We start from the raw sequence: 23,060 nt of genomic DNA on the forward strand, positions 1-23,060 counted from the left end.
AAATACCGAGATAATTCATATTAAAAGATAATTATAATATTATCCTTTAATAATCAAATTATCTCCACTTTCTCATCTAGCGGTCGAGAATCATGTTCACTCAACGGCCTCGATCGCTTGGGCCGATAATGTAAAATCGGGTCCAAACAGTCTCCCAAAGCAATAGAAGGTTATGGAAGCATAGCCTCCACCAACTAACGGTCACCACCACCACCACTATCAGGCCATCACCTTCAAACTCAACGCAAAACCACCAACTCCACCCTACAACTGAAGTCACCAATATTGAGAAAAAGGTCGTGGAGGTTGCTGAAATGGTATAAACCACCAACTCAACCCTAATGTAATTTCAATTTGGGTCCATTTTTGATTCAATTCAATATCGTTTGATCATTGGGTTGCTTATATGTAATCTATGTTTAAAATTTAGAGTCAACTAATATTAATGTTGACCATGATATGCGTACCTTGTTGGTGAATTTTGAATATAAACTATGTTTGAAAAATTAACTGGGACTTAATTAATGTGATATTTTTAATAGGTTAGGAACTAATTTGAAATATTTAAAAAGATTGAGATCAATTTAAAATGACACTAAAAGATTGGTCTAGTTACTCAGAAGGATGAAAAAATATTCCCAAACGACCCAACCAATTTAACAACCAAAAATAATCGAACTATATAAATATTCGTTGATTAATGTCAACATTATGCTAAAGTATTTAATTCACACACCAAACATAGTCAAGTTGACAAAATATGGTAGCTTCCAAAGAGCAGTAAACAGGTTTTCCAAAAAAAAAAAAAAACAAAAGAAAGAGAGGAGCGTTCCTGGTTAAGAAAAGTATTAAACAACTACATATACTTTACATATATATAACGAAGAATAAAAAAGAAAATGACATTTTTTTTGTACTCATTGTTTAGAAAAATAATCAAATTTACGGATGACCAATCGAAAATCAAAAGGTTCTAGATTCTCCCCTCATCAAAATACATATAACTAGAATACAAATACATGAATTGTCTCCGCCATATCTGCTGCACCTTCCACTCATGCAAAAGAATATGATTGAAAATTTAAGCCCATTCTTCATCATTTCTGCATTTTCCATATCATACCCTGCACAGAAAAACAAAAGCAAGAACATTAAAAAATAGAAACGCAAATCCTACCCTCTATATGGAGAAAATATATAGAGCTTTTGTCTAGCTATATATGGAGTTACATACATACACACACACACACATATATATTTTAGAGAGAAATTGGTTAAAATAATCAGAAATTAAATTCCTATTGATGAACGGATTAAAATTAAAACTGGCAGCATGGCGACTAAAGATTGATGACATAACTATTAGATATCAATGATATATTGAAAAACTTGATCATTTTAGCAATTGAAATTTGGAAAAGAATCACTTTAGCCAATTTATTTTTTATTTTTCTTATAGGGATATATAATTAGGCTAGGAGGGGTGTCACATCCCGGTCCAGGGTCCACCGCATCCCAGACCCGCTCTACCACAGTAGCATGATATTGTTCGTTTTGGCCCCCGACCACGCCCTTACGGTTTTGTTTCTGGGAACTCACGAGCAACTTCTCAGTGGGTCACACATCATGGGAGTGCTCTAACCACCTTCTTGCTTAACTTCGGAGTTCCGATGAAACCCGAAGCCAGTGAGCTTCCAAAAGACCTCGTCCTAGGTAGGGATGAGAATATACATTTAAGGATCACTTCCCTGGGTGATGTGGGATGTTACAATCCACCCCCTTTAGGGGCCCGACGTCCTCGTCGGCACACTTCCGGCCAGAGATTGGCTCTAATACCAAATTGTCACATCCCGGTCCGGGGTCCACCACATCCCGGACCTACTCCACCACCATAGCACGATATTGTCCGCTTTGGGCCCCGACCACGCCATCACGGTTTTGTTTCTGGGAACTCACGAGCAACTTCCCAGTGGGTCACCTATCATGGGAGTGCTTTGGCCACCTTCTTGCTTAGCTTCAGAGTTTCGATGAAACCTGAAGCCAGTGAGCTCCCAAAAGGCCTCGTGCTAGGTTGGGATGAGAATATACATTTAAGGATCACTCCCCTGGCTGATGTGGGATGTTACAAGGGGAATCAAATTCAAGTAGAGGTTAACTTGTCTAATTCACACATACATGGAGCTATATATCCAATATTTATATATCTTTACTAATTAATAAAACACTCATTGTCAACCAAAACCTTATAAAATTATCAGTTTAACCATCTAATTAAAACAGAATATGAATAAGAAATATAGGGTAGAAATGTAATTTCATACAACCAAAATTTGCTATTTTTTTTTTCAAAGCCTTACCTACATGCAATCCTAACATATCTCTAATTAAAAATAATATTTTAAAAAAAAAAACTTCCCATTCTCACATTCTCTATCACTCTCTTCCTCTCTCCGTCTATTTCAAAAACAAAAATAAAAAAAATTTCTCACACACTTTGTGTGTGCCCATATGCTAGTATACAATTAAGCAAAGCATAAAACTTAAATAGTGTCCCAGTTAGCAAATTAAGAGGAATAATTAAGGTTTTCTAGCTATCAAAACAAAACAATAAATAAAAAGGAATTGAGGTGATGAGAAATGGATGGACTTACTGTTGAAACTCAATGTTAATGGATTTAGCCGCTGAATTAGCAACAGATCCAAAGGCTGTTTGGGACAAGACCATGGTGGTGCCGGAAACTGATGGCAATGTTTCAATAGCTCCGGCATAGTCCACAATCCTAACTTGAATCATCTTGTCCGGAACACGCGTCCCCGTTTGTTCTGCACTTATGCATCTCACCAAGTATTGCCTCCCACACGATGCCCCATTGTCCCATATTCCGTCTCCGGCCGCAGCAAATAGATTACTCGACGGAAACTGCGACGAATCGCCTCCAAAACATGCTGTCGCTAAACATATATAATAATAAACACATGTATTTATGTGTCAAGGTTCACAGAGTCGTTTACATACATATATATGTGTGTGTATGTGCGCGCGTGTGTACTTACGTAGATATGGAGGAGGGTACTGGGCAGCAGTGCCAACTTCGCCGTTTAATGTGTGGAAAAACTGTAGAAGGAAGAGGACAGGAAGCCATTGACATGGATTGTGAGTTCTGGACATTTTTTGGAGAAACCAAAGTCTGGAATTCGGATTTGACAAAAATAAGATGTCTGGAATTTGAAGGAGTAAATCTTTAGTTATATAAAGTGAATTAGATGGATAAGAAGAATTTATTAATTTGTACATTATTCAAAGTCAACTTGCTGATTTTATTTCTTTAAATTGGAATAAAGATACCCGTAGACATCGCCAACTCACCACGTGTCTCTACCCGTTGGGTTTTACTAAGGGGTGCGATATTCACATCTTCCATTTTACTTCTCACACATTTTTTTTAATTTTCTGCCGTCGGATCAGATGAATTGAAGAAGATCAACGGAAATAAATTATCAAGGGGTGTGTGAGAAGTAAAATGAGATGTGTGGATAGCACACCCCTTTACTAAATGTGTTTTTTAATTTTATCTTACACGTTTATTATTAATTAATTATAAAAACACATGACATAAAGAATTGATCACAATGATCGTTCAACCCATAGATTCATTATTATCTAATCTTTGATGCACACATGCTATAACTACAAAAATGTGGAAGGCTGAAGAAATGAACAAACACTTGTTGGGAGGGCATAGTGATGCATGACACTCTCTTAAATAAAATGAAACGGTCATTTTCCAAAGAATTTTGGAACACCAAAAATTTGAGATAATTTCTTAAATTTTAATTGAATAGTAGGATAAGATGATTGAGGAACGACCATAAAACTTGTTTAAATAATCCTAAATGCGAAATGAAAATAAAACGTGAAATTACCAAAATTCAGAAGATAACTTTAGAACTTAAAAACGGTTTTGACCTGCTTAACATCATTAAGATGCCGAAATCCAACTTTAATCGCAACTTTTTATGTCTATCGACTGGAAGCGGACACCGAAAACAAAAATTACTCGATTCAACAAAAAATCACTATTCACGTTAAAATTGTACCTTCTAATATGTGTCCTTTTATTTCTTTATGCCCGTGATACTATTTTCAAGCAGCGTATCTTTTTAAGATGCAGCTTTGGTTCCTGAAATTCACAATTGGAATTTGTACGATCTTATGACGTTATAATAAAACATCTTTATTGCATTGTCAATTTGTCACGCGAATATTTATTGGCCGGGTTGTCCACATCCGGGTCAGAAAGCCGAATCCAGAAACATACCACCGAGATCCAGAATCCAGAATTCGGACCCAAAAAAAAGCCCAAAAAGCTCGGCCTATAAAAGCCAGACCCGATGCCAAAACTTGCTCTTGCGCCTAGCCCTTCGTTGGTCTCACACTGCTCTGTTCTTCGTCTAACATTACCAGTTTTCTTTTAGATTAAATTATTATTATTTTCTTCGAAATTTAGGTTTTCGTGTAATTTCCCCCAACTTTAGTTTTTGATTCAGTCAGAGCCATTGTTGTTTCGAGGGTTAGGAGGTGTGGATTCTTCCTTTCAATTTCCCACCTGTACTTTCAAAATACCGCCAATTTCTCGCTCCATCTTTCTGTACAAATTTTCCCCCAAATTAACATCTTTTGATTCCGGTTTCAATCTGTATACAGAAATTGAATACTTTTAGGGTTAGGGTTCTTTTGGATTTTGAAGTTTTGGGACACAGATCAAGAAAAATTAAAAAATATTTGTTTTTTGGGATATTTTTAATTTTTTTTTATATTTAGCTTGTGAGTGATGGATAATAAGAAGAAGGTGGCTGTTCCACTGGTTTGCCACGGCCATTCGCGTCCGGTGGTGGATCTGTTTTACAGTCCGGTTACTCCTGATGGGTTCTTCCTCATCAGTGCCAGTAAGGGTATGTATCGATAACGATTGATTTTCGATGTGGGTTTTGATTTATTGTTTCATTACTGTATAATTTGCTGTGTTTATCTGTTTGATGTGCAAGTTGATTGCTTTATAGATGATTGTTGAACTAGCGGTTGTTTTTTTTCTTCTATAACTGTTTAGCTGCAAATTACATTAATTTCTCTGTTCCGTCAAACCGCGAATTGTAATGGTTGTGGTAATCTGGTGAATCGTGTTATTAGGATATATGGCACAGCTGAAACAGATATTTCCTGATTGAGAATGCGACATGTTAATGTTCATAAGTGCTCTTAGATATTGTTGTATTCTTTTGAAGTTGTTTTGGTGGGAAATTATATGTGAAGTTTCACTTGTGCTGTTTAGATTCGAGTCCAATGCTGAGAAACGGAGAGACTGGAGATTGGATTGGAACATTTGAAGGGCACAAAGGTGCAGTGTGGAGTTGCTGCTTGGATACTAATGCCCTACGTGCTGCAACTGCTTCTGCAGATTTCTCTGCGTATGCCTTCAATCTTTATATATCTGTAGTTTCAATTTGTACATGGATGATCAGTTGCGTTGCTTCTCTTGATTCTATTAATGAGTTTGGTGTCCTGTTTTTTGTTAGAGTTAAGTGGTTATGGGTTCTGCCTGAGAACTTTGCTTGGAAATCTGTATGCTTTTACTTTAAAATTTTGAATATACCCGATTATATAATCAAGTGTCAAGAATTTCCGTAGTTTCCCAAACAGTTTCTTTTAGTTCTTTATATTTCTTTCAACATCATTGCTTAAGTAAAGTCTGTTTCCCAAGTTTTAAGTGTCTTTTGCGCTTGCTATTTTCCTTTCCTTATCATCGTACTTCACAATCTTGGTTCTTGAGAACATAACCCATATCTGACATATCTGTTTCCATAATTATGTTTTTACATTGTGTTTCTCTCACCAGAGGATCCATTCTTCTGCCATTGCTTGTTTAGTCAATTAAGTAGTAGTTAATTTAATCAAAGGTTGATTTATTTTGTGCATCAAATTCATGTGCAGGAAAGTTTGGGATGCATTATCAGGAGATGTGCTACACTCATTTGAACACAAGCATATTGTTCGAGCCTGTGCTTTTTCAGAGGTGGGTCTTTTGTCATCATCATCATCTAAAGTATAGTTAAGTTGAAATGGGATTAACGTACAAAGGTGTTAATTTTTGTTTCTAGGATCGTATATGCTATGGAAGTTTCATGCTAGAATCTAAATGTGATGTGGAATGTAATGCATATGTTTCACTATATTCAATGATACTTACACTGTGATAGATGTTGTATCCACTTGCAGTAACTACCTGCTTAACTCTGATTTGGAAAATGTTTTCCTCGCTCAGGTGGTGTTCTCCCTGGGGTAAGAGGGGATATCTAATTTAATCTAGACTTTTGGATGTTTTACCCACCAAGCTTTAGTTGTAACTTTTTGGGGTATTGGCATTTTAAGTTTTATGATTGTATTTGACCTCCAATCTTGTTAGTTTTGGTTTGCATTTCAATAGTCTCTGGGATATAATGCTGGATCATTAAGTTTACGGAAATTGTTTATTGGTGCTGATACATTAAGCTATGGTCTGTCCCCTACTTATGTGCTTTTGTAACCTCATTTGATTCTTATTGAAATGGTAACAGGATACACACCTTTTGCTAACCGGGGGAGTAGAGAAAGTTATCCGTATATATGATTTGAATCGTCCGGATGCCCCTCCAAGAGAAGTGGATAAATCCCCAGGTTCAGTCAGAACTGCTGCGTGGCTCCACAGTGACCAGACCATACTAAGTTCTTGTACTGATATGGGAGGTGTCAGGTATGCATGTTTGTAAAACCATCTGATGTTAAAGCTGCTCTTTTTAAATTTATTGTGTTGCACACTATATTTCTTAACTTATTCTTTACTAAACTTGGTAGTGACTGGTAAATTTACAGATTATGGGATGTAAGAACTGGTAAAATAGTCCAAACACTGGAGACCAAATCATCTGTGACCAGTTCTGAAGTGAGTCAAGATGGTCGTTATATTACTACTGCTGATGGGTCAACTGTGAAGTTTTGGGATGCCAACTAGTAAGTTATCAGTTTGATTGTTCTATATTTTCCAGAGTTTCTGCTTTGGATGACTTATCATAATTTAATCATTTTCCAGCTTTGGGTTGGTGAAGAGCTACAATATGCCGTGCACAGTAGAATCAGCTTCACTGGAACCAAAGTTTGGGAACAAGTTCATTGCTGGGGGAGAAGATATGTGGGTTCATGTGTTTGATTTCCATACCGGTGAAGAGATTGGTATGTGCTCGAAAACAAAAATCCTTCCAAGTGAATTTTCTGTTTATTTCCCCTTTTGTACGGTCTGTTCCAATGCTTAGCTGGCAATATGAACTAAACATCTCTTAACGTCCCTGGTATGGTCAGGATTCAGTTCCATACCTTCAATATAATTCCAATAGACTACTTGTTAGGTTATCTGGCTCCTTTGAGTCATTACAGGCTAAATTTCTACTTGTGTCCCGTGCTTTTATAATCATCGGATATTTTGTTGGTTTCTTATTATAAACCCTCAATTAATCCACCTTATCTTGATGCAGCATGCAACAAGGGTCACCACGGTCCTGTTCACTGTCTGCGTTTCTCGCCCGGAGGGGAGTCGTATGCCTCGGGATCTGAAGATGGAACCATAAGAATATGGCAGACCCCTTTGACTCCAGAAGAAACCGAAGCACTGGTAGCAAATGGGCCAGTTGGAAACGTGGAGGTACCCGCAGAAGAGGTTTCTCGCAAGATTGAGGGCTTCCACATCACGGACGAGGGGAAAGCGAAAGAGAAGGAAGAGGCGGCAGTGAATGAGTAAACTGGTCCAAGAGTATTTGTAGCCCATGCCTGTCATAGTTGAAGATCCATCCATCCTACTTTGATCACTTCATTATATAGACAGACTAAAACGAGAATTTTTGTACAAGTTTTAGCTCACTGTTTTCCGTTACCGGAATATCGCCCGGACAAATGAATCGTTACTGCATATTCAGATTACCTATAAATTAAGACCCGATATCGCCTCCGTTTCTGTTATAGCCGATTTGCAAGACGTTGATCGGAACGCTTCCGGAACTGATAAACCTAAGAAACCTGGAATTTTGTATTTGGCCAGTGCCTTATTTAATTGTTACCTTCATTTTTAAGATCTTCCTCGGAGAAATTCGAAAGGTTATTTTTTGCGCTGTCCCTTAGAACTCAATTTTAAGATCTGAAATTTAAATTTTGCCACTAAATTGTCTGGATTTTGTCTATTTAGTGACCGGAAATAAAATCCGGGAGAAAAATCCACCAGCCAGAAACAGAAATTCAAGACAAATAAACGGGTAATGCTAAGTAGACTAATTTGCAAACTAAATGATTGTCTTAATAATTCTATGTCATTTAGTTTACAAAGCTTAGTCTACAAATTTAATAGGTGTGTTCAATTTCGATTTTGAGGGATTTTAATAGATATTTACAAATTCATGGATTGATGGAGTTTAATTGAATCGCAGAGTATTCATATAAAATCTTGATTCAAACTCTTGAAATATCAAGGGGAGGTAAAATTTGTAAATACCTAAAATATACTATAAAATCTCTTAAATATACTTTGTAGTGTTATAAACTTTTTTAAAATTCTAACTGAATACACCAAATTTATAAGGATTTTAATAAACTACCATAAATCCTAATTGAATATACTTTAAATTCACTTAAAATCCTGACTGAATACTCATAGATTAATTAAAATAATTAAAATATCTCAAAATTTCAATTGAATATACCCTTAGTTTCCCTAGCATTATCCTAAATAAATTATCTTGATTTTGGTGTCTGGGTTTTTGCTGGTTGAGGAGTTTTGAGTAAATTTGTGAAATAAGAGGTAAAAAGATGGATACTTGACTCGGGCTTTTGCTTGTTTTGGCGGTAAGTCTTATCACTATAACAGTTGGGGTTTCATGAATCATGTAGTGAAAGACTTGGATGTTTCAGTTGTTTGAGCAACCATTAGAGGTGAAGATAGATAAATTTTGGAGAAAGAACTGTGTGTTCTCAGTTTCGGTTTAGTTTTGTTTGGTGGTCTTTTGTGGAATTACGTGGGTTTAGTTTGTGCATGCGCTTCGCCATTTCGTGTTTCAGTTTCCTTTGAGATGCCATTTGGATTGAATGAGTTTTGGATTTGGTTTAGAACCGTAAATGCTAGGTGCAGTTTATTTAAAGTCAATGTAAGATTTTGATTTTGAGATGAGTAGCAGAAGGAATCATTTGAAATTGTGCACGAGGACCACGAGAGTATGGAGGTGAGCCAATGAATATTTGCGCGCCGAAGGGTATTGGAGTTGAGCAAACCATGTATTATTGAGGGCATGGATGTAATGGTTGCTTAACCGTGTATTATGATGGGGTGAACCGATGTTTTGTTAAATACCTTTGCTGGTTTTCCATTTAAGATTGTTGCCTGTATTATGAATTGTTTGGGGGGATGAAAATGTTTTGGTAACATGGATGGGAGTGTCAGAATCTAGAATACAGTCTGCCCTTCATGGCTTAGTTATTCTCTGGTAAGTTTAGAGACTCTTTCTTTTGGTGGTTCGCAGGGATGTAGTCCCGTTCTCGAGTTTATTACCTGGTTCTTAGTGCATTGTTGCTTGATTTTACGGCATATGATGCTGGAACCTATGTTTTTCTTCTAGTAGTTTATTTGGACTGTCTTGGGAGCAGCCTCTCCATAAATGGGGGTAAGGCTAGCCGACATTCACCTCTCCCAGACCCTGCGTAAAGCGGGAGCCTTGTGCACTGGGTACGACCTTTGTTAGTTTATTTGGACTGTAAAACTGGTTCTGTATTCTCTACCTTTGTTTCTGTTGTTTTATCCCCTCATTACCTTCTGTCTAGAATAACGTTTGTTGCCGATGATGGTCCAAAAGTTTACTGTTGTGATTGTGGTTCTAAACCGCAACTTTCAAGTCATTTATTGAATTTTCATCACTAGACAGGAAATTATGTTGCTGGATATACTGCCATTTGCTGTTGTGTTATGTTTTTCTAGTTCCCTGTGGGTTGGATCCACCGTCTCCTGAAGTTAAGGACCACAGCTAATGGGAGAGTGGGAGCAACTGCCGCAGTTTATTCTGCAGCTATCTTGGAGTATCTTACTGCTGAGGTGTTAGAGTTGGCAGGCAATGCGAGCAAGGATCTCAAGGTGAAACGCATCACCCCGAGGCATTTGCAGCTTGCTATTCGTGGTGACGAGGAACTCGACACTCTGATCAAAGGAACCATTGCCGGTGGAGGTGTCATCCCTCACATTCACAATTCACTTATCAACAAGTCGACCAAGGAGTAGCTACTACAAACAAACTACAGCTCCAGAAGAGTGCTAAGTTTCTACGAGGAACAGTCTCTTCGTGACTTTAATGACGTGCTTGTTTCGGCTGCATAATTTTTTCGATTCTGTATGTCATCATCCGACATTTTTTATTAAATCGAAGGCTTACTTTAAATCGGTCATCATGTGACATTGTCATGATTGTACCGGAGACATGTTTGGACGACCTATTGTTATTTATAAAGAGACGTACCAATCTGTGATTTGGATGAATTTGGTAGCAGATGGTGTTCATTTTATTCATTTCATATGCTATGAAGTGAAAAATGAAAACTTAAGTGCCAGTTTCGGACTTATCGTAAAGCGCTTTTGGGGGGCACTTGTGCTAAAATCCATGCATGTTTGGTGACAGTGTAACCTCACACCAAAGAAATCAAAACAAATCAAAATAAAGAGGGAACAAAGTGCAAAAGTCAATTAGTTCAAACTTTCAATTCGATCTTCCAATTATCCAAAAAATGATATACAACAAGTTAATCCTTCCACAACCCCGAATCCTAATTCGAAATGCTCGAATTTAATCACCTAAAAATACCAATAAATATAATTCCTCAGACGAACCCCCTTGGTAAATAAGTGAAATTTGGCTGCCCTCCCACCCTAAACCAAACACCTGCCCTAGAAGTAAACCTCCAAACATGAAAAAGCAAAGAAAACCAATACTAGACCTTCAATCAGAAACGAAGCTAGTAAAAGCCGCCTAAATCCGGCAGCATAAGAGTGGGAAATATCACTTCAAATTAGAAGGTTGACACCCTTGGAACATCGACTGGGAACCGATCAATTTCTTCCATCCACGGGTTCTTTTCCTTTGCGGGGTTTATGCTCCTAAGAGCCTTCCACACAGCACTGTTGCACTTGAATCCCGACCCAAAAGCTATCTGCCATGTTCTATCTCCTTTCTTCATCCTTCCCTTGGCTTCTGTGTAAGCTAGTTCATACCATAGAGAGCTGCTTGAGGTGTTTCCAAATCGATAGAGTGTCATCCTCGATGGCTCCATATGCCAATCTGATAGATGAAGGTTCTTCTCCAATTCGTCCAAGACGGCTCTTCCTCCAGCATGAATACAGAAATGCTCAAAAGCCAGTCTGAAATCTGGGATGTATGGTTTGATCTTCATCTTGAACAGTTTCCTCCCAACCAATGTAGCAAAGAAAAGCAGCTGTTCGGACATTGGCAGCACAAGAGGCCCCAATGTGGTGATGTTCGTCTTTAGAGCATCACCTGCTACTGCCATCAGATCCTTTGATAAAGTAACACCAATCTTCCCGTTATCGTCTTCTTCTTGGGTAACGCAGCTAAAGCACTTATCATCAGCACCCTTGTGGGTACGAACAGTATGAACCAATTGGTACTTGGACCTTCTTTTGTCTGAGCTTTTGTTTGAAAGCAATACAGCAGCCCCTCCCATACGGAATAAGCAATTTGAGACAAGTTTTGAGCGGTCATTTCCAAAGTACCAGTTCAAGGTGATGTTCTCCATGCTGATAACCAGTGCATAAGAGTTGGGATGCACCTGAAGAAGATTTTTAGCAAGATCGATCGAGATCAGACCTGCACTGCATCCCATCCCACCCAGATTGTAGCTGACTATGTTCCCTCGAAGCTGGTAATGGTTGATAACCATGGCAGAAAGAGATGGGGTTGGATTGAACAAGCTGCAGTTCACAATCAAAATTCCAATGTCCTTAGGTTTTACAGCTGTCTTAGCCAAAAGCTCATCAATGGCACCAAACATCACAGCCTCGGCTTCTTTTCTAGCTTCTTTCATTGACGGATTTGGAGGAATGTTGAGTACAGCCTCTGGAAGGTAAGTCGAATCACCAAGGCCGGATCTCTCAAGGATCCTTCGCTGGAACTGAAGATTGTCCTCTGTAAATGTACCAGTCATCTGGGACTGTTCCATGAAAATCTTTTTCGTGCACTTTCGAGATTCTTCTGGCTTGTAGCAGGAAAAGTTAACAAGGTACACCGGGCGAGGTCGGGTTACAAAGTAGACAGTGGACAAGAAAACAAGGAGAGTAGAGCAGATAATCACTGAAATCAGGTTGTACTGGAGATGCTCCCAAAGATCATAGAGATCCTTGAGAGAAAATGTCGAAATCTGGGCAGCAATAACGACAACAAGAGGGGAAAGAAAGAGGTACATTCCATGGGTGATCAGGATATGGTATCCAAGCTTCACATATTTTAGCTTGATAGATTTTTTGAAGTCGGGGAGGTTTCGCGACGAGGATGATGAAGACGACGACGAAGATGGTGGGATCAAAGGTGTGTCTGGTTTTGGGTCTGCCATTTTTCCCTGATAGATAATATACAACAAAATGGATCAGATTAAATGCGCCTCAAGATCATAACAACAGTCAATTCTAAAAGCACAAGAACAAAGCTATAACAATATATATCAACACGCCTCAATTCGAACAGATTTTCAATAGAAATTGGGCCAGAAAAACCTTAAAAATACACAATTTCTATAACTTTTATTAGCCACTATAAATAAATGTTTGATTTATACAAATGCACCTACATATCAGTGATATCACCTTGTCTTTTAAAAAAAAAATAGTGAAAGCAAAAACTTAACGGCCCCTACATCCAAGGACTGAAAAAAAAGCTCTTCACTCTCAGACTTTGATTCCGGAAAGTTCTAAGCTTTCTGTTTTTCTTATCATTTGCAGATTAAATTTACCTCCAACAAAGTACTCCCAGATCAGAATTTACTATAGAAAATGTTCTTAAGAAAAAGAAATTACTAGAACTAATCGAAGATTAAGGATAATCACACGAACCCCATATGACTGAATTTTTTCAAAGATCAACGATAACCACACAAAACCCAGATGCAGATTTACATCAAGCATTAAATTTTTCAAAAATTCGAATCAAATTTCACAGCAAAAGGCAAAAACCATCCACAATGAGGCAAAACCCAGATGAAAAAACGCACCCTTGATCGTCAGATCCCACCACCGGATCTCAGAATGCCACCACAGAAGCCAAATAGAAATGGAGAGAGAGAGAGAGGAGAACGTGCGAGCCTGCGAGGTCCAAACGGTAATAAAGAAGAAACTAATTTGAAAAATGTTAATTGGGGATTAGACTATAATTACGGAGGGCGTGTGGAGAGACAGGGAGGGAGGTGAGTTGTGTAAGGTTTAAATAAATAAGGAGATGCTGAGGAGGAGGAGAAGATATGAACGTGGCGAAGAATACGCGTTGGGCGTTTACAAAGCGGCGCAATAAGCAATCTAGCTGGTTTTTGAACTTTTGACTTTCAACATCTTCATCATCTTCTTGTCAAGTTTTCACTTTTATTTCAATCCTTTGATGGGATTGGATTGGATTTTTTTATTGATTTTTCTCAACCCAAAGAAATTTCCGTAATTTGTCGTGTTGTGTGTTGGAAGTCCTTTTTGAATTTTGAATTTGAATTTTCTAGTTTTTGTTTGTTTTTAACTACTAATGTGAAATAGCGTCGAATATCTTTTTATATCAATCTTAAGTGTTATGTGGTGAACAGTTAACTTATATTATAATCCATGGGTTCATATACAATCTTATGTGAAAAATATATTAACGTTTAATGAACTCTTTGAGACTTTTAATTTCACTTGATTTGAGCAGAGTTTCAATTTAATGAAGGTTTATAAGATTCGGGTACACATTCACCACGGCATACTGAACCCGCAAGAAGTGAGATTAGAAAATGTTATTAATTTAATATTTAGATTTGTAACAACACTTGGTGGTGCGGTATTGAAACCCCAATAATTACTCGTACAAGAAAAGTTGATAAGAAAAAGGCTGCCAAAATTTGGAGATCACTTTATCGACTTTGTCCATATTCCCTCTTTCTTTCTTTCCCATTCAAAAGAAACAATAGTGATCGAGTAAAAACGTTATAAAACTATTCCAGTTAGATCATGAAGCCTCTTTAAATAATTAAATATCACAATCGAGTATTTTCTTTTACACAACCATGTTCTGGACTAAGTCATGTAAAAAGTCAACACAAACATTATATATTATGATTATTCATGCGAGTTTAATTTAAAATTTTAATAGGACATTATTCAATTGTAATATTAGTGGATAACATTCATAATCGAGTATTAAGAAATGTATTAAAAATATATTAAAATTGAGATATTGCACATTGCACCGGCAATCGTGAGGCGTTGTTTACAAAGCATGCATGATATTAAATTCCATTCGCCTATTTTTACTACAATGTATAATATGTTCTGTTCATCATTCTTTTCAGCTTTATTGGTATAAAGGTCGATGAGTTGGTCACATGGATACAACTCTCTGTCTCTGGCTCTGTCTCTCTGTCTCTCTCCATCTCTCTCATGCCATATGGCTCCACATGGCATTACTGGAGTGGGAGACTAAGTTGTCATGGGACCCACGTGCCAAGCTATTCTTCTATTTTTATTCTTGTAGAAGAACTTACGGTGGCAACTTGTGCCAATAAATATGTACAAGTGTTGGTTCACATATCTTTATTTTATTAAAACAGAACGATACTCTTAACATGTAAGTTCTCTCATCCATGAGCTACCGATGTGGGCATTAATGAATTATCTTCAATACTGACTTTTATTCCATAACATATGTACACATGATTATATCACAGAGGTACAATTGTAAATGCAATCCGAAAGTTCTGAATTTGTTGGTTTAAAAATGCTTTCGAAACTAGTTTGAATTTATGACTACTACATATGAAGCATCCTTTGTCAGCAGTTGAAAAGGAAATGTGACCAACTTTGTTGGCCTGGGTTGGCATTTTGGCAAACTTGCAGATGCACATGGTCTTAGGCATTAAGCACAGGTAGGGAAAAGGTAGGGCTGCTTGTGCCTTAACCAATTGTCAAGAGTCCAAAGGTCACACATCTGCCTTATAGGGCTTATTGTTCGAGACTGGCTTGCAACGAGAATTTTATTGTGACGGTATCTCAAACCAATCACGCATTGTCATGTGTTTTAACTTTTTTACGTGACAATATTGTCACCGTGGCATTCTCGTTACATGAAAGTCTTCTTCTTATGGTTCGGGCAACACAAATTGTTTTGAAATTTGCTAGATGATTTCATATTTGAAGCTGCAAATGAAACAGAATAACTCACAATTCAAAGGAAAACTTTGGGCAGTGTGAATATATCGATTCGATAGAAGCCATCAATGGGAAGATGTTACATAGGGAGAATCTGTTGAGGATTCTATGGAGTTTTTTTTACTTCGTTATTTGCTACCTACCCTGGCTACCCATGGCGGGTAGGGGTGCTAAGAATTCTACGGTTAGGATACTTGTCCTAGTCCTATAAATCAAGAAAACATACTAGTATATCAAGTCACTGACTTGTGTAAATATATACATCAAGATACGAATATAATCTCTTCATTCTACATGGTACCAGATCATAGGTTTCTAAAGCCGACTCCTCTAGTACCTTGTTAGCCAAAAAATGAACTATTACCATGCATGTGGAGAAGATTGATTGAAGGAGAGTTAGTCGAAGAACATGTCGGATATGCTTAATCCAATGTGAACTCTTCCAGCCCTATCAGTACTTCATTCCTCTTCGATGCAAATCAACCCCAGCACAAATTCAAAGATCGAATGTCAGAGTGCAAAATAAAAGCATAATAACATTCAGGTTTCAAAACTATGAGAACAACCCTTAAATTGTAACCAACTAAAGCAAATAATAAGAAGATACCTAGTGATTTCTAAGAATTATTGAGCTTTGAGGTTACTGCAACATACCAACATAAAGCTCCAAGTTCGGCCTGGATCGTTGTAACGGGCAAGCGAACAACCCTCCTTTGGTTTGAGACCATCTCTGATCAGACTAGCACGCAACACTTTTTCCTTCTCCCGAACAATCTCTTCGGTAGGCTTTCCACTGAACTTGACAACGGCAGCAATGCCTCCTTCCACTTTTTTCAAGCTAATTGTTTCTTGATTGGGATCTGGTAAGCTGTGCAGAGATTTTTCTTGTTACTAGCTACTCACATCGAATGAAAGTAAAACTTCATCGTGTATGAATGTATCGTGATTTTACAATGAAAAACCTAGAAGTGAATCTCACCTGCTTATGTCCTTGTCCAGTGGAAGACATAATTTGATGGATACTTTGGAAAGTTCAGCATCAGATGCCTCGGTGAAGACGGGAGTAGTCATCGGTATCTTCTCCATTTTCGAGTTCTTTCCAAAGATGTACCTAAACAGATTCCATTGTCCAAACATTCCTAAGTGAAGAAGAACCAAAAAAAAAATAAAAAAATAAAAAATGGTAGGCTAGGGATAACACTTACCCGGTAACATCACCGAAACCAGCTGACCCGGACAGCTTGTCTACTGGTCCTTCTACCACTAGATAAGGTGCATACTTTCTTACCTGTGGAATCAAGACATTCATGGTAATTCAATCCTAGGCACCAAGCGTGGGTTTAAGTTTTAACGAATCCAACATGGCTTGTTCGAGGAAAGGCAAACACACCTCATAGTTTGCAGTTCTTTTTAGTATTTCATATTTGGGTGTTTCCAAGTCTGGAGTTTTGTAAATCCTCAGCTGCAGAGAGTTTTACATGAAAAATGGGTAAGAATCTCTACAAATGTAAGGTTTAAAGTTTTTGCAAGTGAATAATGAGACTGCAATACCTGCTTGAATACATCCAACAAACCTTCTAAAGAAAAGTACTCATTATTCTTTATAGAATCCCAGAAGTCCTACACATCAAAGGATGGTGAATTACTAAAGTTGTTAAAAATGGACATGACATTTGTTCTTTATTACAGGACGAATTGTTGATATGGTTTTGATAGACGTTGATAGCATTGATAGATAATATCTGTTATCTCAATAGTACAACGTATCATCGTGCTATCAAATACATGATCGATATTACCAAATCAACACAAGTAAGAATAACATCAGACAGGAGAGTTCCTACCACATGGCTGCAGAACTTCCCAGTCTCGGGGTTGATGCCCATGACAGAGGTTCCTGTGAAGATCAATTCTGGTTTCCAAGGCAGAGGGATGAACTTCATAACCATAGTCCACCTTGTAGTGATTTCATATGGTCCTGTCTATAGCAGCTTTGTCAGCAAAAACAGGCACAGTCTATATGAAATTGTAGCATTCTTCAAAGGTGACAACGTGAATGCTTAATTGCAAATTTCAAATGTACCATTTTAAAATTAAGGCATTGTTTCTCTAATTCAGATAGTTACTTGACCTGCCTCAAATAACTCCCCCAACAAAGTAAACAAAAAAAAAATGATAAAATGTAAAATGTTAGTTACACGGTTACACCCCATTTCATTAGTTTTTTACATCAAGCGATATTCTTATACTCTAATTACGGGAATAGAATTTGAACTTGAGTCCAAATGAGCAAACATTTTGTTACGACCAACTGACCTAGCTCCTATCTCTTATTTTATTATTATAAAGTCGCTGAAATGCTCCTTTAGATGCTCAAACTAAAATGAAATGAATATATAAACAATTCCAAGATCCCAATAACTGAACAACAGAGTAAGTAAAACCTGTTACCCGTTTGACCCAGTGCAACTGGAACCTAGGCGTGAACACAATCTTCAAGAAGGCTATGTTCAACAAGTACCCAGTTATTGTGTCATGCTTGGTGATTGGGTCCCTGAACTTGACACGCTCATCGTACGCCGTCCTATCAATTCCTCGATCATCAAAAAGATGAACCAGATCCTCATACAAAAACCCTACTAGCTGTTCCACGTCAAACGCTGATTTTGGCGGGCTTTGGTCCACTAAGCTTAGCCTAACAGCCCACTTGGATTTTTGGGCGAAGTGTTTGTGTTTCAAAAATTTAGGGCGTGGGCAGGGCAGTAGTTTGGGCTTAGTGGTGCTCAGCTGCCGGAAACTGACACACGCGGCGGGGATTAATGGCCGGACGATTTGGTCTGAAAGTTGTGTGCTGCTCATTTTGTGGCTGAGCTGCTAAGATTGTAGTGGTTGTGTTAGTTTTGGTTTTGGCATATGAAATCTTAACCAAAAATTGATTGGTTGGTATTGAGTTTTGAAAACTGTCATCCACGGTCCACCTCACCGTTCAGAATCTCAGATGGATGAGTTGGTCATCTGAAATTTAGTCCATCTAAAATCAGTGGCCTCCAATGCCTTCATGTGGCAACATATGGACAGTACAATTCCATTAGTGTATAAACTAGGTTAATGGGATTTCCTTTGTTGGAGTCTTCGAGATGATGTTATGAGGTAGTAAAATCCTAAGTCAATTACGTACAGTCATGGTAATTGGCTTGTAGCTCGGCTTAAAGCATTTGTCCATATATTTGAGGTTCTGTGTTCGGATCTCCTTCTACGTAGTTTAGATGAATTTAATATAAATTATCATATTATTTATAAAAATTTAAAAAAAATCATGCACCATCATATAAAGAAGTTAATAACAGCGTGAATAAGTTGTATATCATAGGGTGGCCACAAAACTACAAGATTTTGCTCAGAATCTGTGGCTATAAATCAATACATATATTCCAAAGCATTTAAGCTAAAGAGGGAGGGTCAAGGCATCCTTTGATCTACGAACAGCTCCACAACTAAAAGTTAGAATACATAAAAATGTGTGTATGATTTGCAATTGTTGGAGAATAGGATCCCACATTTGTCATATAAAAATATAATATATAATTAATATATAGAGAGCTACTTAGTACTACAGTTTAGTGATATTCTTCTTCACTTGTAAGTGAGAGGTCTTAGGTTTGATTCTCACCAAAGGCAAATTTGAACCACATTATTGCTAGCACATTGTGATGCTAAGCCCACTCTCCCACCCCTTAGTGTAGATAATATAATATTTTTTTCCACCAATAATATCACTGTGGTATTTTGTGATAAAACACAACACCTAGTAATAGGTAATTAAATTAGGATAATATCAGTAATATTTGTGGACCAAAAATAATCATAATGTGACACATGGATCTTTGGATTAAAGAAACAAGAATATCCTTGAGGCACATCGGGATTCTTACGCGCAAGCAGCGGGCAGTCATCTCTCAACCAAGTCAAAAGTGTCCAAAATAGGTAACAATTCAAAACCTAATTCATCAATCCTCATCAAATCCTTTCCACAAGGTAACTCCCAAATCTTTCCTTTTTTATTATACTAATTAGCTAATCAATTAGGCAATTATTCTATTAATTGACTAATTAATTAGTTAATTATTTAATTATGCCCAATTAAACACAAATCAAGAACCTAGCCCACAAAGAGAGCCAAGTGGCCCGTCCTCTCTCACCCAAGGAGGCCGGCCACACCCCTATAAAAGCCATCTCATTCTCTCCAAAACCCAATTCTAATTTTCTTGCTAAAATTCTCTAAATTCTCCAAACAATTTTCCCTCAAAATTCTAACTTTGGCATCGGAGATTCTTTGGCCAAAGCCCCCCATTCATCGTGGGCACGTGAAGCTCTTGACCTTAACCTAAGGTGTTATTTGTTTTGAAGATGCAATTTTGTCCAAGATCAAGGAGAAAGAAATTAGCATCCCCAATAATATTGGTGGTGGACCATGTTTAGTTCTATAAAGTTGCACAGCAATATGGCCAGAGTGTCATTCTAGATGCATTATATATAGGTGGCATTAGTGCATGCACACAAAATTTCTCCTGGGTTAAGCTGGACCACGTTAATGGTATATAGAGCGGGCGTATTTCACATGCATGCAGTGGGAAAGCACACCTTTGAAGCACAACTCCACACTCTCACCACGCGACGAATTGTGGAGAAACGAGCCCAGCAAACGTCCTCAGTGTATATATATGGCGACGCACAGTGCTCATTCATATCCAATAATCCAAGCTTCGAAACCAAACTGCAAATTCGCTCTTGTTCTTTCTTTGATTTCAATCACAGTCCAAACTAGGGTAAAATAGATATGTTTCCCCTTTCAAAACTGATGATGAGTGCCTCGTGGTGCAAGAAGCATGGAGACGACCACAACGATAGTGTTGACGGATACGACCATGCGTCGGCAGCATGCATGAAAAGTGACGGTGATGACAATGATTCGGATTATGATTATGCTCCAGCAACATCCATGGAAGGTGATGATGACGATGACGATGATGGTGGATATGATTATGCACCTGCTGCATAAGAAATTAGTACTAGTTTCATTTTTCTTGTTTTATGCAGTCTAACAGCTAGCTTTGATATGAATTGAGGAATTAATGTACTAGATAGTAGGGTTGCTCGATCCGTTTGAATTTTTTTGTTAAGGGTCGAACTACTTACTATGTACCTTTAATTTAAACCAATTAACTGTTGTCTTTGATGACAATAATATATTGATCTTATCATCAAATCAAATGGAGGATGCTCGTGATTAAATTAACAGGCAAAATTATGGTTAGCTTGTCAGTAAGAGATATTGGTTTTTTCTTATCATACTAAAAAATACCATAATATATGTGGAGAGGCAATAATACTTAGAGACTAATTAGTGGTAACGGAGTGGGCTGATTAAGAGTATATCATAAGCACGTTGTACTGATTAACAAGTTATTCCGGAAGGATTAAACCCCAATTAAGAAGAAAATTAAGCAGATTAAAAAAAAAGTAGCCACTGCCCACTGGTGTGATTGGGCACACTAGCAAGTAGCAACGCAAGGAGCTCATCAATGTTGGACACGTGAGTTGAGCACACGTAGGCGTTCTTGCATATATATATACTTTGTCTGCTTTGGCTTTGTCCACCTTTTCCTTGTCTTGAAGAGATTTTTCAGTGTGATCGGCATACGAGATGGTACACCATGTGTCACTATAAAAATGGTAAGATATATATGCTAAAAAGTTAATAACTTAAAAAATAAAATTTTTCACCATTTACATAAAAACACGTATTGTACCATCAATATTCCCGTCACAATAAAAATATTTCTCCTTGTCCTGCCCGTCACGTGCCATGTATATCACTCTAACCCTACTATCTCTACCTTCAATGCTTTCACTGTTGAATTGATCAACTGCAAGTCGTGGCCTGATTGATTCACTTTAAGTTACAAACTGTAAATTACTATTAACAAATAATGAGTCCTTACACCCGCCATTCATATACAGAAGAAGGAATGTAATGAAACTAATGTCTTTGGAGCTGCATGCTTTTTAATTTGTCAAGAATTCAGAGAAAACTAGCATTGATAGTGCTAAGCCAATAGATGGTACTTGCATACACTCAACTGAATGAATGGTCAATCTCTGATAAATTGAGGCTACACGGTTTTTTTATATGTTTGATACATATGATATTAGGAAAGAGAGCTTGGTAAAGCCTCACAATTGGTCAACAATAATCCAGCATTGAATTCGCAATTTGAGAGAATAGCACCTAAGATAGCAGTAGTATTGTTGAAAATTGAAATTATACCGTTCGAAAACCATATGAAGAGAATACCTTAGATAGCAGTAGTATTGTTGAAAATTGAAATTATACCGTTTGAAAACCATTTTAATTTTTAGTTTCTAACTTTTTAAATTTTGAAAATTGTGTTGATGCACAAAATCAGTGAGGACTTTGGTACAATAGAAAGTGTCAGGTTTGTGACCTTCGCTTGGTTGCTTCGATCACTAGTGAAGATAAGTACGTAAATGAATATGGACAGGGAAGCAAACACAAGATGTATGTGGTTCACCCAGATTGGCTACGTCTACGGAGTAGAGGAGTTCTCATTAATTGTGAAGGGTTTACACAAATACATAAGTTCAAGCTCTCCTTTTGTGAGTTCTAGTGAATAGTTTAGTACAAAATGACATTAGAGATTATTGTGAGAGAATGATCCCTATTTATAGAAGAGAGTTTCTAGTTTTGTTCTAACATTGACACGTGTTGTGTTGTGATTGGCTTCTGATGTTGACACGTGTCGCGTTGTGATTGGCTTTCGATGTCGACACGTGTCGCATTGTGATTAGCCTCATGGTTGAAGGGAAGCTCTTCTGGGTCCTTGACGGCATAACGTTGACCGGTGCTCAGTAGTTTCGGGATTGGTCAAGTATGGTACAAACAGTGCTCCCCTAAGTTCCCGAGTGAAGGAAGCTCCTCGGTTGGGGACTTGCAAGATCCAAGCCGCTGAGTAATCACGAAACTTCTAAGTACCGAAGTGTGGTATTGTTTTCACTTGCCTTATCTGTCTCATATGTAGATGTGGCATCTTCTCTGGAAGTACTTTTCCTCCATCCAGGGGTGGTATCTTTAACCAATGAAGATGCACAAGGTAATGTATCAATTTCACTTGAAGCTTACTTGTAGTTTCGGGCTTGGTCAAGTGTAATACAAAACCCTATAGTAGAAGTCCCCCAAGTCGCCGAGCTAGGAGATGTGCCGAAAGAGGTGACAGACAAGGTAAGCAATCATAGCTCCAAGCAATCAGTCCCAGATCATATATGTGATTTCGAGTTCCAGCTGATTGTTCTCATTCTCCCTATCTTGCAGGCAGCATGAAGGATAAAGGGAAGAAAAATGAGAAGAGATGATATGAGATACTTTTGCTTTTGAAGAAGTAACTTTCCACAGGTTTATTCTTGAACTGGATTTGATTCAGGGTGGTGGACACTTGATCTTGAATCAGGCTTGTGATATCTTCAAGGACCGTTGAT

General features: G+C 37.7%; 5 protein-coding genes across 7 annotated transcripts; 2 read left to right on the plus strand and 3 right to left on the minus strand.

The window, feature by feature from the left end:
- Positions 1-878: 878 nt before the first annotated feature.
- Positions 879-3,180, minus strand: LOC126605890 (EG45-like domain containing protein). The gene is made up of 3 exons (XM_050273338.1): positions 3,055-3,180; positions 2,652-2,952; positions 879-1,124 (listed from the first exon to the last, which is right to left on the minus strand). Exons 1-3 carry the CDS (start codon positions 3,167-3,169, stop codon positions 1,118-1,120), a joined length of 423 nt encoding a protein of 140 aa, XP_050129295.1. The 5' UTR covers positions 3,170-3,180; the 3' UTR covers positions 879-1,117.
- Positions 3,181-4,400: 1,220 nt separating this feature from the next.
- Positions 4,401-8,044, plus strand: LOC126605888 (uncharacterized). The gene is made up of 7 exons (XM_050273335.1): positions 4,401-4,953; positions 5,331-5,466; positions 5,990-6,071; positions 6,613-6,788; positions 6,908-7,045; positions 7,125-7,264; positions 7,564-8,044. The coding sequence occupies exons 1-7, from the start codon at positions 4,833-4,835 to the stop codon at positions 7,824-7,826; spliced, it is 1,056 nt and encodes a 351-aa protein (XP_050129292.1). The 5' UTR covers positions 4,401-4,832; the 3' UTR covers positions 7,827-8,044.
- Positions 8,045-9,288: 1,244 nt separating this feature from the next.
- LOC126602692 (probable histone H2A variant 3) lies at positions 9,289-10,595 on the plus strand. The gene is made up of 2 exons (XM_050269595.1): positions 9,289-9,294; positions 10,044-10,595. Exons 1-2 carry the CDS (start codon positions 9,289-9,291, stop codon positions 10,338-10,340), a joined length of 303 nt encoding a protein of 100 aa, XP_050125552.1. The 3' UTR covers positions 10,341-10,595.
- Positions 10,596-10,799: 204 nt separating this feature from the next.
- Positions 10,800-13,663, minus strand: LOC126605886 (3-ketoacyl-CoA synthase 11). The gene is made up of 2 exons (XM_050273331.1): positions 13,334-13,663; positions 10,800-12,685 (listed from the first exon to the last, which is right to left on the minus strand). Exon 2 carries the CDS (start codon positions 12,677-12,679, stop codon positions 11,123-11,125), a length of 1,557 nt encoding a protein of 518 aa, XP_050129288.1. The 5' UTR covers positions 12,680-12,685; positions 13,334-13,663; the 3' UTR covers positions 10,800-11,122.
- Positions 13,664-15,521: 1,858 nt separating this feature from the next.
- Positions 15,522-18,496, minus strand: LOC126605887 (heme-binding-like protein At3g10130, chloroplastic). Of its 3 annotated transcripts, none has more exons than XM_050273332.1 (8): positions 17,958-18,495; positions 17,351-17,488; positions 17,058-17,126; positions 16,897-16,968; positions 16,712-16,794; positions 16,486-16,617; positions 16,161-16,374; positions 15,522-15,973 (listed from the first exon to the last, which is right to left on the minus strand). In XM_050273332.1, exons 1-8 carry the CDS (start codon positions 18,363-18,365, stop codon positions 15,929-15,931), a joined length of 1,161 nt encoding a protein of 386 aa, XP_050129289.1. In that variant the 5' UTR covers positions 18,366-18,495; the 3' UTR covers positions 15,522-15,928. The 3 variants fall into 3 exon arrangements, with proteins under 3 accessions (XP_050129289.1, XP_050129291.1, XP_050129290.1); XM_050273334.1 differs by having other exon boundaries at positions 17,351-17,484; positions 17,958-18,101; XM_050273333.1 differs by lacking the exon at positions 17,058-17,126 and having other exon boundaries at positions 17,958-18,496.
- Positions 18,497-23,060: the final 4,564 nt, after the last annotated feature.

This window comes from Malus sylvestris, chromosome 15 (genome assembly GCF_916048215.2).
Source record: "Malus sylvestris chromosome 15, drMalSylv7.2, whole genome shotgun sequence".
Taxonomy (NCBI): Eukaryota; Viridiplantae; Streptophyta; class Magnoliopsida; order Rosales; family Rosaceae; genus Malus; species Malus sylvestris.